Here is an 18,648-nt window from a genome sequence, read left to right on the forward strand (position 1 = left end):
CGGGAGGCACACACACTGGCTCCCAAATGCACATCCTCTGCAGAGGAGCACATGCTGCCTTGGCTGGTAGGTGCTCCAAATCAACAAAATAAGCTGGCCATCAGCTCTGGGATCTCTGTGCCTTTACAGTCATTTGGGGCAGTCTGAGTTGTTTGGCTATCCCAATCGGAGCAGTTCTGGGCAAACCTATTGTGTCTGGGGGGGGATCTTCTTATTTTCCCCCCTCTGAACCAGATTTGCAGACCTATTTTTCCAGGCATGAGAATACTATAGATGGAGTGATGTTTTCCACCACTTTTTGCAGAGATCAGAACATAAGAAAACAAGAACTTGCTTCAACTGCAGCACAACTTACATCGTAAACATCATGTTTCCCATCAGACTGCTGACTCTCACCACCTGCCAAGCACGAGCTGGTTTCCAAAGGCTGAATTCTGAGTCTCAGAGGCTAAATAGTGGCTGTCAGTGGGAGGACTGCAGGAAGATGGATGCAGAAATGTGCGCTTTACAGCCCCCATGTCTCTAGCCCAGCTCAATAATATTTCCTGCCATGAGCAACCCTCATTTAGATTGTAATTTCACATGACACATTGCCACCATATACAATCAATATATCATAATCACAGAAAGAACAAATGAGGAGATGGAATGGCCATAAATGCCATGTTCTTGCCACTGCAGCAATCTTCCTTTCAGATCACAATCCAATATTATTTTAAATTCCCTGAGCAATCGGGTAGCCACAGAATCCCTGGAAAACAGGTCCACAGACTCTTAAACCCATTTGCAGTATGAAGCATGACAGTTTCCTTATTTCATCCCATTCATCTCTTAGACCCTCCTGTTGATCTTTTCTCATTGTACCCCACACCATGAAATTTCATTTTGGAAAAAAGGAAAACACACACAGCCAGGTGCAATATGGAGTTGTGGGGGGAAACAGCTACTTGCCCTTTTCATTCTAGGTGTGTAGCCTCATTTTTGGGGGGAGTGGGAAGTTCCCAACCAGAATTGTCTGGAAATCCATGTCTCTTTTGATGCACATTAATCCAATTATGCTTTATTTCTCACTGTTGATCACAGTTGAACATATTTTTCAAGACAGATGATCCAGCAATTTTCAGTGGTGTTACTTTCTATCTTTAATTTTAAAACTCTGTCTTATTTCTCTATCTTAACTGATATATTCAATATGAAAATACTCTGGCTTTTGTCCCTCAGGTTATTAATGAAAATATCCAATGGAAAAAAAGAATTATAGTAGTCTCCTCATGACCCAAATTTAATCCTGTTGAAAATTCAATAAACTTGAACTTATACATTCCGTTTGTTTTTCATCCTTCCAGCCAGTTACTTTACTGCATTATCCTCCATGAACTCACTGCTGCTTACATAAAACAAAGATTATGATTTCAATTTAATAGCATTTTACATGTCCAGTGCACAAAGGAAACTCAAAGAATATGAAGGGGAAAAGCAATGAACACTTGAAAGCTTTTCTATAGAAGGAAGCTTAACTCAATATAAAACTTCCCCACAAAGATCCAATTGTATCACATCTATTGCATTCTGTGCCCTCCAAAAGTTACCTCCAAGCTAAGCAAGCATCTCTCATTTAATTAGTTCAAGAAAGGATTAGATCTTACCTTTTCTCCTTTTTCTCCTCTGCCATAGACTCTGCCCTAGAAATGCAAAAAGAAGGTACATTTAATAGCAAGGGTGTCAAACTATACTGTAAATACATATTTCATCTTTTCCTTGATATCTATGTGTGTTTGTGCATAAATATCACTAATACATATATACACACAATCACAGGATGGTTAATGTATGTAAAGTTACTTTTTGGGGCAAAATTCCTTAATACTTCAGTTACAAATTAAAATAGATAGCCCATCCCCAATTCTCCTACTCTAGCACCAGAAAACACATCTTGTTTTTCACTGATACCGGAGTCTGATATTACATTTTCAAAATCAAAGATGCCAGCAACTCTAATTAGACTGAGGGTTAAAGACTTCCTTGCTTAAAAACTCAGTCTGGCATTTGCATTAATTGCAGCTGGGGAAAGCAGGATCTTGGTTATGTGAATGTAAAGAAGTTGGGAGAGATTTGCATCTTCTTTGTGTGTAGTTGCCTCTTACTGTCCTCTGCTGGACGTGCAGCTGTGCTAAAACCAAGTACATCCAAGACACATATTTTAACTAAAATGCCATTATTAAGTTAATTATCAACTAAACTCAGGGATGAACCCATCCATTCCCCCCTGAAAGGCCAATGGATGCTAGAAAGACCAGTTTCTCCCTGGTATAAAGGCCCAGCAAGAGAAATATTAAACAGAGTACACTAACACTGTGAGCAAATGTTCCATGTAGAGGAGAGAAAAACTACTTGTATTTCCACCTCGTTATCTAAAAATCATTCTATTTCTTACTTACTGACTCTCCTTTTTCTCCTCTGAGTCCAGGAAGCCCTTGACTGCCGCTTTCTCCCTTCAAAAAGAAGAAAGGTTGTTGATACCACAGAGATAACCACAGGCCCAGAAATAATGGACAAAAATTTCCAGTTATCCTCCCCATTGTCCTCACTTGTGAGCAGCATGATGTTGGTGTTTGCATTTCACAGTTAGGTTTTGGCTGCCTTGTGGTTTTATTTGGTTGTTCATTATTTTTTACTTGCTTTTTGGAGAGCAGTGCAATGAGGGCTTGGCTGAGATTGTGGATACTTCTGTTCGCACTAGTCTCTACTGAGATTTCAGCTCCTGCTGAAAGTCCAGAAGGACAGTGTGGACTTCATTACATTTATACAGACTTGAATGCCCAAGCTCTCAGATTGATTTTGCACTCTATTTTTCATATGAAAATACTGCTGGAACCCTTCAGGGTGCACTGGCTAGGCATAGAGCTCTCTATTGTGAAGTACTTCAAAAGTCATTATTTTCTCTTAAACCAGGAAGAACTTAGAAAGTTGGTTTGCATAACACCTAGAGGGTGCACACCTAAGATGTGGAAAAAATAAACCTGTAAATATTGTCAGGACTTTAGAGTTATATTTATACTTCCAATTTTGAAAAAACATTGTTTTCATTCACATCAGGTTTTCATGATCAGCCAACTCCTCCATTCCCTAGTAGAAAGGTACAACACACACAGTCACTCTTACTGCTTCCACAAATGGAAGTGAAAGAAAGGTAAGATGTAAAAAGGTAGTTGAAAACATTAAAAAAAATACAAATTATGATTGGTAGGGAAGCAAAAACTGGAAAAACAAGTATATAGGGAGGAACAGTGATCAAATAAAACCCAGACAAAACTTTCTCTTCACTTGTTTTCTAGGAATCATAGAATAGTTTGGGTTGGAAGGGACTTTGAAGACCATTGGTTTATAACTCCTCTGCCATGGGCAGGGACACCTCCCACCAGCCCAGGTTGCCCAAAGCCCCATCCAGCCTGGCCTTGAACGCCTCCAGGGATGGGGCATCCACAGATTCTCTGGGCCAGTGCCTCAGCACCCTCTGAGGAAAGAATTTATTCCTTATATCTAATCATAATCTTCTATTTCTTAGTTTAAAGACACTCCCCCTTGTCCTATCTGCACCCCCTGACAAAGAGTCCCTCTGCAGCTCTTCTGTAGCCCCCTTTAGGCACTTGCAGGCCGCTGGAAGGTGTCTCTGGAGCCTTCTCTTCTCCAGGCTGAACAACCCCAACCTCCTTAGCCTATCTTCATTGAAGAGGTGCTCCAACCCCTTGATCATCTTTGTGGCCCTCCTCTGGACTTGTTCTAGTACTTCCATGTCCTTCTTGTGCTAGGGGCCCCGGAGAAAAAGGATAGTTTTCACCCAGGAAAGAGAAAATATTTTCCAGGCTAAGAGGTGAAATAAACAGAGAGCCAAGGAAGACATACCATTTGATAAACATCTATCAAATATAGAACTAAAGATGATAAAATCTGCAAGTGCAGAAAAAAATATCTGGAAATCATAGTCATGTACTCCAGAGTCTTAAGACTGGAAGAGGGACCAGCTGAGCATACGTACATTACTTAGACCTGTTTAAAGCTATTTTTAGTGTTGCCAGTCACTCCTTTGAGTCCTCCTGCACCAGAAGGTGATGGAAAGCAGAAGGCTCTGCCTATGCACTTCTAGTTACCTCCTGCCTGGTTCTCACACAGAGCACATACACCAGCAACACTGCTGAGCCTTCCATCCATCATGCTGAAATACAGTGACACTGTTCCTTGCACATGCCTCCACTGTTTGTACCTGTGATTGACTTTTGATTGTAGGCAGTTTAGGTAGTCTGGTGTAGACACGGTATCAGGCTGAAAATATCTCAGACCTGGAATGGGAATTTTCAACTGCCACAATGGCAGTAAATCCGGTGACCCCTGTACTCCCCAGTCATTCCATGTGAACTGCATAGGATTTATTTTTTTATCTCAATTCATTTTGTCCTGATCTCTGTCCAAAAAGTGTGTTTAGCTGCACCAGACACTGAAATATTTGTCAAAATCATGCTTTCTTTTCCCCTGATGCAGATAGACTTTTGAAAACATCCATATCAATTTTGCCAAAAGGAAAAAACTTCACAGAGCAAGTAGCACACATGCAAAAAAAAAAAAAACAACATTGTAGTCAAAGGCAGGTAAGCAACACCATTTCTGCGAAGTGGATGGAAACAGATCCCACAGATAAAAGATTTTCCTTAAACTTGGAGCACAGATTGATAGCAGTCCTAGAAGAGAGCAGAAGCCCACTGACCATCAGCCCAGTACCCCAGCCAGCCTGGCTGCCTCCAAAAAACACAGCATGGATGGCAAGTACAAAAGGAAAATAAATTCCATTGGGCTGTTAGAATCTAAAACTTGTCAATAAGACCCAAGTTCAAGCCAATTCTTCCAAGGCTATTTCCTATCTTGCTCTTCCCCAACACCATCCTTTACTGTATCTCCTTCCAAAACATGTACAGTGTGTCTCCATACAGAAACCCAAGTTTGGCAGCATAGATGACTGAAGCAAAAATGTTCATCTCCAAGATATTTTTTTCTACTTTTTCTAGTGACTGCAAGCTCCTGTTTTGCCATGGGTTTTGAAAGTCAAATTAAAGAAGGACAGAAACTCATTATCTTCCCATGCAGGGTATATGCTTGGAGTATTACCCCAGTCTGATAGCACCATAGGAAAAGCTTGTCTAAACAACCCTTACTAAAAGAAGAAATATACTTTGGGACCTCAGGATAATGGAGCCTGAACACTAATCTCTTTGCCTTCAACCCCGATAGATGACTGTCACAATCACTTTGCTAAACAGACCCTCAAACTGACTGAAAAGAAAAAGAAAAAAAAAAAAAAAGGGAAAAAAAAAAAGTAGCCATTATTTCTACTTTGGACAAGGAGTGAATAAGCCACCAGCTACTGCTCTAATCCGGGGAAAAAACAAACAAAGAAATCCAAGACAAAACAACAATAACAACTATCTTACTCTAGAGAAGTAGTGTTACAGTCTTCTTCCTTTTATCAGCCTCTCCAAAGATTCCCCCTTTTGGGGGCAAGGGGTTTATTTTGGTTTCTGCCATTGATCTCCACTGCTATTAGTACCCCCTAGTGGGACTCATTTCTCAGGTGACTCACACCACCTGCACATAGTTTTTTTTGAAGCAGCTACATCAGCTGCTTTCCTGGGTACTTATATAGCCATAAGGTCCCTTGTGGGGTAGTTCTCAGTACCAGCCTGTAAAAGACTTCTGGATAATGCCCAAGTGCCTACAGTCCACTTAAGTATCCCTAGGGCTCTGGTTATTTAGGATTAGATTTCAGCCTTGCAACTCACCCCCAATAAAGAGATGTTCAATTATGTTGATGTCTACAGAGAAAATCATGACTTCTGACTCAGAGTCCTGACATCACTGTTTCTACCTTTTTCTGATAATTCCTTTCCTTCTTAATTAGTTTACTCCCACCTCTCCATTTAGTCAATTAATGCTTAGTCTTTTCTTAGGCTGTACTTGCTTGCTAATGTGTTTTAATCAAACCTAAGAGTATGGTGGATATGGATTTTTTTTTTTTTTTTTGTAGCATTTCTTGAAGCCACAGCTCTAGGATTTATGTAACAAATAATAGAAATATTCAATATTCATTCCCTTAAAAAAGCTTTAGAGCCATCCTCATTACACAGCAACACAACTTTAAAACCTTGCCCCTTAGAAACAAGGAGACGAGTTGAACCATATTTTGGACACCTCTACACCATAATGCAGAAGCCAGTCATTTCTGTGGGGCCTTGGCCCACCTCATGGTAATACTGGGGAGCTGCAAATAGCACCTCCTTTCTTCCCTATTGCCAGCATTTCAGTTTGGGTGGCTCAGTAATATACAAATAGGAAGGAAGGGAGAGAAATTTGTCTCTGCACAGAGAGCAGGGATTGGGACAAAGCTGATCTCCAGCAAGCTGGTCTTTGGCTGGCCTGTGCAAGGACTGTTGTCAAGGGCTTTATATATTATTTAATCTTTGCTGGTCAGGAATCAAATCTATGGCTTGCCTTCTTTAGCAGATAAAGAAGCTAAGCTGTCTGCCTCAAATCATCAGTTGTTTGTACCAGACTGCTGTCAGAGTCATCTAAGTGGCATCATCCCCGACTCTCAGCGCCTGTGGCATGGCCCTACCTTAGTAGCATGCAAGTCATGGAACACTACATCCAACAAAAAGCCATACACATCTCCAGAGCCATCGAGTCACCCACCTGCAGGGGTGGGACAGCCATTTGGGGATCTGTTAAAAAAAGCCTCCTGCTGTGGTGCTTGGACATAGCCTGTTATGTAAACAACTAATACCTCCTACGCTGTGCCGTGCTGCACCCTACAGACATCCTCGCCAGTGTGCAGACCTTGTCAAAGCACTGAAAGACAACGGGATGCTGCTGCAGGGCACTTTTATTATAACCCTCGTCGCCCTTCTGCAGCCTCCTCACAGGAGTCATGGCTCTGCCATTCTTCAAAACAGCCCCTTATTATTTAGGCTGTCACAGATTAAAATAGAAAGTTGCTATTTATATTCCCATGAGGAAATATTTTCTGCAGTTTCAGTCAGGCACATTTGAACACTAATGCACTCATGCTCTTTATTGCCAGCAGAAAACATACCCCCAAACACAGATCTCCATCACTCAAGATTTCTCTCTGCAGGCAGAAGAGCAAAGTTTGCCCCCCCAAAAAAAACAAACTAACAAAAACCAAAACAAAACAACAAAAAACACCAACACCACCACAACAAAATCAGTGCTGAGGATATCTGACCTTCCAAAACCCTGAGATTTTTCCTCTCCTCTCCCCTCTCACAGTGTTTCAGGACAACCGAATACCTTTTGCTGGGCTGCAGTGAGTTTATTCACCAGTTTTAAATTCAGTCACTGAATTTGCAAAAGTGATTCATATGGAAACATTTTTGAATACAGATTCTTCCCCAAAGGCTTTTTAATCACACAGATGGTGACACTGGGAACCACCAACACCACCAACTTTCACCTCTAAAGCAACATGAACCCTTGTTTTCTTCCAGTACAAGTGCTCTCCTCTAAGTCTGTTTCACAGCTCGAACTAGAGCCATGCAAGAAGGAGAATGCCTGCGTGTTGAATGTGCACAACACACACACATCAAAGAAGCTTGCAGAACATGCAGGATAATATAGAGGTTGCACTGTGAAACTTGAAGCAGCCATCACAACCATTCTCCTACCCTGTTATCTAGGAAGAAGAGTACTAAGGAAAGTGGCCTGTATTTAACATCAGCTCATGACTAAAACACGCTCGTTAATAACAGATTGTGGCTAATCCCTTGCCCCATTCTCAGGAGATATTGTAGAGAGTGACTGGGAGGCTGCTACCTAACCTACAGCTATCTAGTGCTGCTGAGCAAGGCTCAGCACAGAAGGGTTTCCAGGTGACTCATCATGAAAGCTGTGCATGACCCAGTGAAAAATAGGAGTTTGCAAAAAATACCAGTTTAGAACCTATGTGAAAAGATTTTGGAACACATTTATTCTCAAGTGGCAACAGAGGCTGAAATGCAAGCCTAGAGTAAAGCTACGAGTCAGGCAGAGTCCCCAGCACTCCAAGGTCATTGAAAAGTATCTGAACTAAGTGATATGTCAAATTGATCCTTATTTCTCAAAATCTTCAACTCCTCTATTTACTCTGAAACTGCCTTTTTTTGTTGTTGGCTTTATCAGATAGATGAACCAGCACATCTTACTGACCTTTTGGCCTTTAGGACCTTCAGGGCCGATTGGGCCTCTCTCACCCTAAAGAAAAAAACATGATTAGTCAGATGGATCTTGCCATTATACAACAAAGGGACCCAATCCCACAGTCACTGAGAACAACAGAAAGGTTTTCTGGTTTTAGTGGACAGCAGGCTAAAAGTGACAGGTCTTCACAAGCAGTGACAGTGAAGTTGGCTGCTCAGAGGTCCCAGTCACAGCCAATACAAGCATTATATGATTTTTAAAAGGTATGAGATCTTTCTCAGGGTGGCTATCTTTATTTCCAGAATTTCTTGCTGCTCAACTGAAGAACGATGCACAAGATTGGGGTGGATAAAAATAACCACTTTGTTTTCCAAGGTTGCTTTCAAGACTATCAGCATGATCAAAACTGAATTAAATAAAGATAAAACACCTGGGAAGATTGCCATTACCTCTATAGACATCCCACCATCTGGTTCTTTCTGTGAAGTGCTTACCACCACTAGGTCTCCAAGCACTTCACAAACATGGTGTTTCTTACAACTCACTTGCATGGTATCATTATTTACAAACCCATCCAACATACCAGAAAAAAAAACGCACTCTACACTCACCTTTTCTCCAGCAGAACAGGAGCAATTGACGGTCTTGAGGTGGGCAACTTGCTCGCTGCCAACAGTGGGCTTCACTTCCACGGGAGGTGCTTCTGTCAGGACCGTGACCTGGCACTGCACCCAAACACTCAAGGTCATGATGAAGACTTGGATGCTAGAAAACTTTCTCTTCCACCCACTTTAGAGAAACCGCATAGGCATTACTGCACAGCTAAATATGTTAGGAATGAAATCCCACAAAAGCCATTCATTCGAGCAATGGGAGAAAAAGTGGCAAAATGAACAATGAATCTCTTTAACCAGGATCGAGAGGAGAAGAGTGAAAGGGGAGTGGAAGTGACTACTGAGAGCTGGGCACAGGAAACTAAGCAGCAACTGGCACTGTGTTAGCTCTCCCCATATAAAACCAGTGGGATTCGTGCTGAATATTTCATGCTGAATTTCTGTTGTTCCATCATCACTTCAGGGTTTTGTTTCCCATGACAGTTTGACAGGGAAAAAGTGACTTGGAAACTTCAAATTCCTCATACTCATCCCTTTACAGTTCTCTTCTGGCACTGCTGCTTTACCAATTATATAGCTAGGTTTGATTCACCATCATTATAAAAATGATAAACCCACACTGTCATATATTTCCTGGTTTGTGTAATAGATTTCAATGAAGAGTGTTCATGTGAAAATGAATTAATGACAAAAAGAAGCTTACTGGTCCAGAGGGAATGTCACAGCAGGTCTCCAGCTCAGCATGCCGAGAATCACAGTAAATAACCATCCGCTGAAGATCAAACTGGAAGACAAAGTGAGGCAATAGTCTCAGAGACAGTGAATTATTAAAGACCACATGTCCTTTTGTTTGGATACACACAGTGCAGATGAATGCAAATAAAAACCAGATGGGGCTAAATTCATGGCGATTCTGTGACTCCCGTAGTCAATCTCTCTCTTTCTCTCTCAATAACAGACCAATATCTCAGCATTCTTCAAGAGTGCTGTGTTAATGAGCCCCTGAATACGCCTATTAACTCTGTGATGCAGGTTTTAATACAATAAGGAGCTCTGCTAATCGCTGTGTCCTGGCCAAATTCCTGTCTGGGAAGACATATTTTGCCCACCTATATCCTTCCTAGAATTTCATCTAGACATAAGGTTTGTTTTTCTCCTGTTGCGCCTTGCATCTTCTGACCATTTACCCCTGTGTGAGAAATGCTATTAGCACACTTAATATGCACATCCCATCCTTGTTGTGCAGCAAAGAAAGATTACCTAAGCCTCAAACCACCCATCATGCTTAAGTTATACCAGGTTAATGCAGCAACCAGACCAATGTGCAGGTCTAACCTTAAGTTCAATTAGAGCAAGAGCCATTTAATATCAGCTTTATTTTCCAAGGAATAGAGACTATGTCGTGACTCTACTTAGTCAATAGGATTTCTTTTTTTTCCCCATCCCTTGCTGTCACAGGTGGAAACCTTCTTAAGGCCAGACTGGACAGAAAATCATCTTTATGTGTGTAGCTCAGTACTTATTTCGATCATATTTATGGATGATTTTGTCTCTGATCTTAACTCTTGTGTATCCTGGGACTAGACAGAAAGATGAAATACATTTCTCATTTTTAATCCCTTTTACATAGATATTGACAATCTCGCATAAAAAGGCCACAAGTCTTACACGCGATGAAATGCCAATCTGTTTTAGCTGTGCAACACAGGTAATATTTCAGTTATGCTGCTTTAGGATAAGGGTCATTTACAACAAAAACGCCCCAAAATACAATCACATGCTGCAAGCCCAGCACTGAAAGTTACACCAGTTCTACTCGATACGTGCAGTACTTACATCAATGGGGACACTATCGTACAAACGTTTGCCAATCACAGTCTTTCCCTGAATGTCAATATTTTCCCTGTCTTCAATAGGCAGCATCTGCACCAGCTTGCAGTCTATGTACAGCGAGACAGCTGTTGACTGAATGCTGAGGGCAATCTTGTGCCAGCTGCGGTCAAAGAGATCACTGACTCGTGCGCTGCGGAAAACCACTCTCACGGCATCTTTGGTGAGCCCAACGGCATTGTACTCCACGGCTTTGTTCTCTCCGTCCAGACGGATTGAGACCTGAAAACAGACAGAGGTGATTTTGCCATTAGGTGTACAGCCTCCTCGTTCCTCCTGCCTGCTTTCCATTGCAACTGACACCCCAAAGACAGGGATTTGGTTACAAGCTGATGCAAAGAGCAGAGGATGTTCTTTTGGATGAGATATGAAGTTGGATAGGGAGCCTATACCTGTTCTAGTGAACAGACAGGGCAGGGCACAGGCTTGAGCACAAACCCTTGACCATCCAAAGTCTCTCCTCATGAGAACGCTCCCTGGTATGGTTTCATCCCATGCCACCATAATGCCTCCCTGGCAATGCTTGGGCATGGTTGGGTGCTAGCACATGTCAGAGACATTTCCCCAAAGGTATACAGACAAAGCTGAGCCTGTTTTGGATCCCTTTACCCTGTGCAATCCTCCACTACTTCCCAGCAGGCTCTGTGCTCTTTAGTCTCCCTCACATGTCCTCAACCATCCCACAGGGCATGGACAAATACCTCATTTCCTGATATGCAAACAGTCTGCTCCGCTGTAGCATTACAGATTATTCAAGACACTTTGAACTGAAGACGAAAACACACAATAATGATTATGCCTCGGGCTCTGAGGAGACCTAGGACCATGTTATTACACAGTGTGGACACAGACAAGCTGTGCAACTTGAAGTCAGTACTGAAGACTGGTTCCTGGCCTAAATCATTTAATTAGAAATAAAAGAGACAATGCCTAGTGATGGAGGAAAGCTAGAAGTTAAAGGATAGACAGCCTCAAATGTCTTCCTTTCAGAGTAAAATTATCAAGTGTAACACATAAAAAATGAAGTCCCAGGTGACCACTCTTAGGCAAAGCATTTTCAAATGAGTGAAAACAAAATTCCATTTTAATCTTGTATTAAATCACACCACTCCACTTGATCACTGCAGAATCAATACCTCACCATTGATTCCCTCCATCTTTCTTCCTTTACATGTCTCTGCCTTTCTCTCCACAAGCCATTCCTAGCAACATTGTGCTACATATACCCCATGTTGCAAGCTACGGAGTAGGTAAACATAGGCTTTTGAAGACGTTATACTCTTAGCTCATTTAAAAATTGATTTTCTCTTTTATCAAAGACAGACAGTTACTGGCAAGCAGCAGGGAATGGAGCAGAGCTCAGAGCCTGGGGAAGCAGTGGTGCATCCATGAACTGCAAAGCTGAAAGGAGTTTGGCCACATTGGCACCAAACTGTGCCTGATGGAAGCAACACAGGGTAGGCTGCCTCCAAACCTGACACATCTCCATGCAGCTGGGTACCATGCTGGCTAGAAATGCCATCTCAGATCAGTGCTGGTTTAGAAGTGTGAGCTGTCTGTAAACTAAGCAGGTACACAAACACTTAGTGGCCAAAGTTCAAGAGACTGTGCATGAAACAAGGCTCATGAGGCTCTAAGAACACTTTTGGCACCACAATTGAAGGCGCTTTTGAAAATATTACTGAGAATCTTGAGTTCTTTTTTCTCTCTCCATCTACACAGTTCAGGTTTTCAGCTGTCTCCAACAAAACATACAACCCTGAAAAACATACAGCCCAACCAAACCATCTCCTGCTGAAGCACACTCAAATCTCTAAGCTTAGTATAATACTAAGAATGCTAGATTGGAAAAGACAGCCAACCTTAGGGTCTCATACCTGTGGTATGCCGTACTTGTCAATAATCTGCCAAATATACCAGTCTTCTTTTCTGGAAGCCTTCCGGAATTTGAAGGTAGTTACAAAGGCATATTCATCAGGCAGACCTTGTGGGAATACATCCCTGGCATGGGGAGGGAAAAAGAGAGCAATGTATCAGGCTTAGCAGTGTAGAGCAGAATTTCTAAAAACTCTGCATGTCCCAACAATGCTTCCCAAAAGTATCATGTCGTTCCCACAAAATCTGCTGTATTTGGCAGCTTAAAAAAGATGAACATGAGTTTGTGCCCTCCAGGTGGTTCTGTCCTTGAGGAGCCCTTCTCCATTCCAACAATGAAGCTCTCAGGTTAAATAAGGAACAGCGAAAAGCTTCAGTCTCAGATTCATCATGTCAAAGCAATTGATTTTCACCTGATGATTCAGTTCATGCATGCAGCAAATCGTCCTGTTCTTCTCTAGATGCACTGGAGACCTCTGAAATCTGACAGTGGGCAGGCATGCTTGAAATCCTCTATAAATGTACCAAATTATAGTAACAAATATTGTGATACTTCCCCCAAAATAGGCACTACACCTCATTCCTGCCCAAGGATATTTTCCTTGGCTGGCGGCCTGGGAGAACAGAACCTTCTCAAATCACACTTTACAAGTACCTTAGGCAGAAATTTGTTCATTGTGACACCATGGTCCATGCATAAGTCTGAATTAAACAAAACCAGCACTGTTTGACTCAACCCCAACATAAGAACATACCAGAAATGAGCTGGACAGAAGGGATAATTAACCCAAAATCACAATTTTTTGTCACTAGGCATAAATGGACATCTAGGAATGAGGATGAATGGAACAAACATGCTCTCCCTCCCTCCAACTCTTTAGGATTTCTCTTTATGCTCTCTTTATAACAGTGCAACACAATGAACCAATTATTTTTCTATTTTTTTATTACATTCATGATTTTGCAAACTTTACTTATATTGCCTCTAAGCTATCTCTTTTCCCAGTTGAATAGTCCCAGCTAACTTCATTGTTCCTAATGCCCAGGACAGCCTGCTCCTCTGATTACTCCTAAATAGGCCCTTCCTAAATATCATGTCTTTGCTTCTGGACATCTGAGCAGTCAGGCATAAGCACCCATTAAAAAAAAAAAAAAAAAAAGACAACAGCAGCAGTTAATAAAGAGCAAAAGAGCAAAACAGTGAAGAGAGTACTCTTAAAGAATACTGAATACTCAACACAGTCCATTGCTATGCAGACACTGGCACGGTTAACCCAACGGCATGCAAAGCTAGAAGTTGTTACTGGACTTTAAGGCAAAAGTCTCATCTTCAGCATTTCCAGAATGTGTTGTTTTACATTTACAGCAAAAGTTGAAGGCCAAAATATTCAATCATCATTTAGTCAGTGCTTTGAATTTCTTGTATTTTTAGCCAAGTTTAAATTTCAGAATAAGTATTACTGTGATTTTTTTTCCACTGCTGTAGTTTTTGCTATATAAAAAGCCCATGGAGACTATGCATCATTATAAGCTGGTCTTCCCACTGGGGGCAAAGGCACCTTCTGGAGTCTTCCAGCACAAGAGAAAACTAAACCAGCTCCTTCCCTTTGGAGAGCAGACAAGGCTGTCTTATTTCTCAGTAATAGGCATTCATGAACCATCCTTCCCTGGTCACAGATCCACCTCATGCCAGCATCGATCTCCCCTGTGGTGCACAAAATAACCAGACATTCCCCTCCCTTCACGATGAAACAAGAAGCCTGTCAGTTGTCACATGGCAGAGCTGCCATGGAGAATAAAACTGGCATGACTGGGCACTGAAAACCACCAAGAAAAACTAGGGGATATTTGGCAAGAAGGAGCCAAGTTGGTCACATCAGCCCTCCCGAGAGGGCACCCAGCCAGGTCTCTTGAACTGTTGACATGCCCTGGTACAAATTTCCTGTCAAATGGCTTTGGACACTCATTGTCTCCGTGTTTGTCAAAGAAGAACCATTGCTTGGCTTTTAAAATCATTGACAGATCAAGAAACTTCAGCAAGGTAGAAGATTGACAGCTAAAAATGCTTTTCTTATCACTGCATCCTCTTGAACATTTCCACATGAGAGTGCAGTTTGTATGGAAATTTCCCTGTGGCTCAGCTCCTAAACCTCTGCTGTTTCAGAATAGATGCCCAGTGCATTTAACTTAACTCACTCCTTACCACCTACCTTCATCATCACAGCCAGGTTTAGTGGGCTGCATCCCCACCCAGATTTTCAGGACTCTGGTTTGCCTTTTGGGCACAAGAGAACCCTACTGACTTATTTTTCTGGCTACACCCCACCACCAACTCTAACCTCATCCTGAATGAAAGCAAAGCAGAAAAATGGTTTCTCAGTTAATCCCCGGGTGGCACAAGGTGGCAGAGTTACAGGTCTGGGGATGCTTAGCTGTCCTGGTCCATAACACGTTTGCTGTTATCACATCAACAGCAGCTTGACTCTTGCTTTCTGTGCTGCCTTTCCTTGTTGCTTTTACAACTCCATGTATACAGGCGTGCTTCGTTCCTAGTACAAATTAAAGGCAGTGTCTGTAACTGTGGCATCGCTGCTTTGCTGAGCAGGTAGGTATACGAGCATGTGGTTGAAGTTAATCCCTTGTGATGATATCGTGTTTGGCCTGACAGCCTACAACCAAACCTGGAAGAGCTGATTGCTGGCCTCTGAGCTCAGACAGTCTCTCTGGATACTTCTGATCTGGAAACAGGAATATCACCATGCAAGCTTAAATTCAGAAAAAAAAGGTTTTCAGATGCTTAATACCCACAGAAATAACTGAGAATTAGGTACCTAAATATCCTTGTGAGTCTGGCCACACATCGTCACACAGAGGCTGACAAATGGTCCATTGGGTTGACTTACACTGATAGAAAGCTATAATGACCTATTACCTGTCAACCTCAACTGATTTTTTAAGGTGCTGAAGAACTGACTGCAAGTACCAGACAGAAAAAGGCTCCCTGCCAAAAGCAAACCTAAAAACGCTCATTGCTCTGAAGATATGATAAAAGCTATTTCTCAAGTCCTTGGTCCTTGCATCTTTTACAGAGAGGCATTACTGCATAAATAACAGCACCTCTGTTTATGAGCTTTCATTTCTTTCCTCACTAAAAAGTGATCTCCATCTAAAAGCCCAGCTTTACTTAGGAATCCAAGGGCAGGAATTGCTGTCCCTAGGTATGTTTTACTTCCTTCTCTCACTCAAGGCTGAATTGAACTGATGATCCATATTATGGAGCTTTGCTGGATGGCTGGTACCTACAGGGAGCTCTCTGCCGGCTCCTTGGTCTATAACTCTGACAACAGGATGGATTGCAGAAGAGCTCATTATAAAACTCCAAGACATGGGAATCCTCTGGTGCTGCAGGTCGGTCTAAGAGTTAATTAACCCATCACCAAGTTCAGGTAAATCACAACTTCTACAAAGAAAAGATGATAATGACCAGGCAGGAGACTCTCTTAGCCATTTTCCATTTACACGATATATCCTCCTTCTTACATGTTTTTGTTTGGTGTAAGAGCCTACATCTGTAACAATCAGAGTGATATCCTACATCTATAACAATAATACAGTGGAGAAAAATAAGATTATCAGTTCTCATTTCAGACATGGAATGTAATGGTTATTAATAAGGTGTTTGCATTTGGTGAGGAAGGGACATAATGAATACGCCTAGAAAGTCTGACCATTTTCACCTCAACTAAAAACCACTAACCACTAAGTAGGAAGAGGAGGATGAGAAGCAGAAGAAGAGGGGGAAGGGAAGGGAAGGGAAGGGAAGGGAAGGGAAGGGAAGGGAAGGGAAGGGAAGGGAAGGGAAGGGAAGGGAAGGGAAGGGAAGGGAAGGGAAGGGAAGGGAAGGGAAGGGAAGGGAAGGGAAGGGAAGGGAAGGGAAGGGAAGGGAAGGGAAGGGAAGGGAAGGGAAGGGAAGGGAAGGGAAGGGAAGGGAAGGGAAGGGAAGGGAAAGGGGAGCTACAGCAGGCTATTCCAGACAGGAACAGCCAGCCAAGCATCAAGAAGTTCTGTGAGGTGGCAACTGGGATAAGAACCAAGCCAGGCTAGAGCCAGATCAGGCATAAGGAGACTGAGGGATATACATTGCAGAAGGAAGCCTTTGGAGTTAGAACCAGAAGAAATAAACAGAGGAGAGAATGGGATAGTGAGCCAAAATCTTGTCATTAGCCAAGACAACCGTGAAGAGAAACATGCCTGAATAAACCAAACCCAAAATCTGGGGCACAGAGGAGCCATGAGCAAACAGCAGCAGAGCCCCAGCGACCTGAGCTGTGGGGAGAAGCACTAGCACTAGACTAGTCCTCAGGCAGCTAGAGAGATCTGCCAGTCCCGCAGTGCCCAGGACACAGATTGCATCCTGTCTGTTGCATTTGATCACTCGCAGGGTGCCTCACTATGAACGGGAAGAAAGTTCATGGGTGTAGGCTCCAGATCGGAAGACGAATAGGCACATTTCCCATGCAACTAAGCTGGCACTTTGTAAAAGTACGAGTGTTTATATAAAATGATACAAATCCTTTAAGCAGATAATAAAGTGAATTAAATATATTACTTGGTTAACGATTTTGTTTCTAATTATGAGATGTAGCTATCAGTTGCTAAATGTTGCTTGAGGTTATCTGCAAGACAGGACAGATGTTTTTGTTTTGTTTATTATTCCAGTTATCGGTTTTGTTCAGCCTTATGAGATTTCATTTTCTGTGAGCAATGACCCTATATGCACCATCTCTGAATCCTGACATCCAACAAGTAAAATGAACCAAATATGCAGACACCTTCCGCAGTGACATATCCATTTGGTTTCATTCCCAAACCACAGGAGTATGGAAGTTAAAATGCAAAAGGCTGAAAACAGAAAAAAAAATCTTCCTTAGTTCTATGTTTCTGTTAATCATTTAAAAGGAAGCTTAGTCATTTCAATGTACTAATTTAGGATACTTTACTCCCAATTGGCAAAATAGACAATTGGAAAGAAAAAAAAAAAAAAAAAAGACTGGGCAAAAATATCCTACTTATTTTAAAAACAACATGAACAAATAAATGGATGCAATCTGAGCAGATGGAAAGTCATCATAACTGGTTGGTCTGGCTTTGCTTCCTCAGCTTTTCTGGGAGAACATCAACAGCAAAAACAAGAACAAAGTGCTTCAGCTCTTAATTTCTAAAAGCAGTGCAAATGGACAGCTCTTTATAATCCATGGTAAGTTGTTCCAGAGGGTAAATGCATTCATTAAAAGTGTGCATTTCTTCCAAGCTGTTTTTTGATGATGTTAATAGGCAGGCACTGACTTTCAATCTACCACTATCCGTTGCACCAAAGACTCTCTACTAACCTTTCATTCCCCAAAGGTGCTTGTACATGTAAGTGGTGATCACCCCAGTTGTTAACTTCTTCTTAACTTTACCTGACTGTATTGTGCTCGTGTTTCTTACTATTAGACTTGCTTCCTGATTCTTTAACCTTCCATTCATTTCATTCTTTATTGAATTATGGACACAAAGACTGGACAAAGAAGTGATGACAGAGTTCCTCGTAACGGAGATAGTTAGCCCATACTTGCAAGTTCCTGCTTATACACCTGAGGATTGCATTAGTCCTGTTTCCCTGAGCTCCAGTTCAGTAGATCAAGACTGCCAGAATTTCTTTAGTAGAAGCTGCAGTTCCCTACAGCAAGGGCTACCTTCTACACAGGCCCTGATGGTAACTCTCTCCAGTGATAGAGTACACGACTGCTTGTTATTACAAGCCACAGCAAGCAAGGATTGTGCCCACAAGCTGCTGTAAGACAAAAAAAAAAAAAAAAAAAAAAAAAAAAGGTTTATTTCCTTCCCTGCACACACCAGCGATGTATACACTACTTGTCAAGACAAAGATGCCTTAGTTTGTTGGCCGTCTTCCAGATGATGAATTTACATGCCCTGAGACTAGACATCATTCATGGGCATTAGAGCAAACAGTTTTCCATTCAAT

The 18,648-nt window shown here is 41.9% G+C and overlaps 1 protein-coding gene across 2 annotated transcripts in view; it reads right to left on the minus strand.

Annotated features, from left to right (window-relative positions):
• Positions 1-18,648, minus strand: part of LOC101794833 (uncharacterized) — a 228,103-nt gene that overhangs the window by 121,009 nt on the left and 88,446 nt on the right. For both annotated transcript variants that reach the window (XM_072030618.1, XM_072030619.1), the window contains exons 6-12: positions 12,623-12,746; positions 10,692-10,967; positions 9,559-9,639; positions 8,853-8,966; positions 8,251-8,295; positions 2,439-2,492; positions 1,647-1,682 (exon numbers count right to left, since the gene is read on the minus strand). In XM_072030618.1, the coding sequence (XP_071886719.1) occupies positions 1,647-1,682; positions 2,439-2,492; positions 8,251-8,295; positions 8,853-8,966; positions 9,559-9,639; positions 10,692-10,967; positions 12,623-12,746 (730 nt within the window). The remainder of the gene's footprint in view (positions 1-1,646; positions 1,683-2,438; positions 2,493-8,250; positions 8,296-8,852; positions 8,967-9,558; positions 9,640-10,691; positions 10,968-12,622; positions 12,747-18,648) is intronic.

This window comes from Anas platyrhynchos, chromosome W, assembly GCF_047663525.1.
Source record: "Anas platyrhynchos isolate ZD024472 breed Pekin duck chromosome W, IASCAAS_PekinDuck_T2T, whole genome shotgun sequence".
Lineage (NCBI taxonomy): Eukaryota > Metazoa > Chordata > Aves > Anseriformes > Anatidae > Anas > Anas platyrhynchos.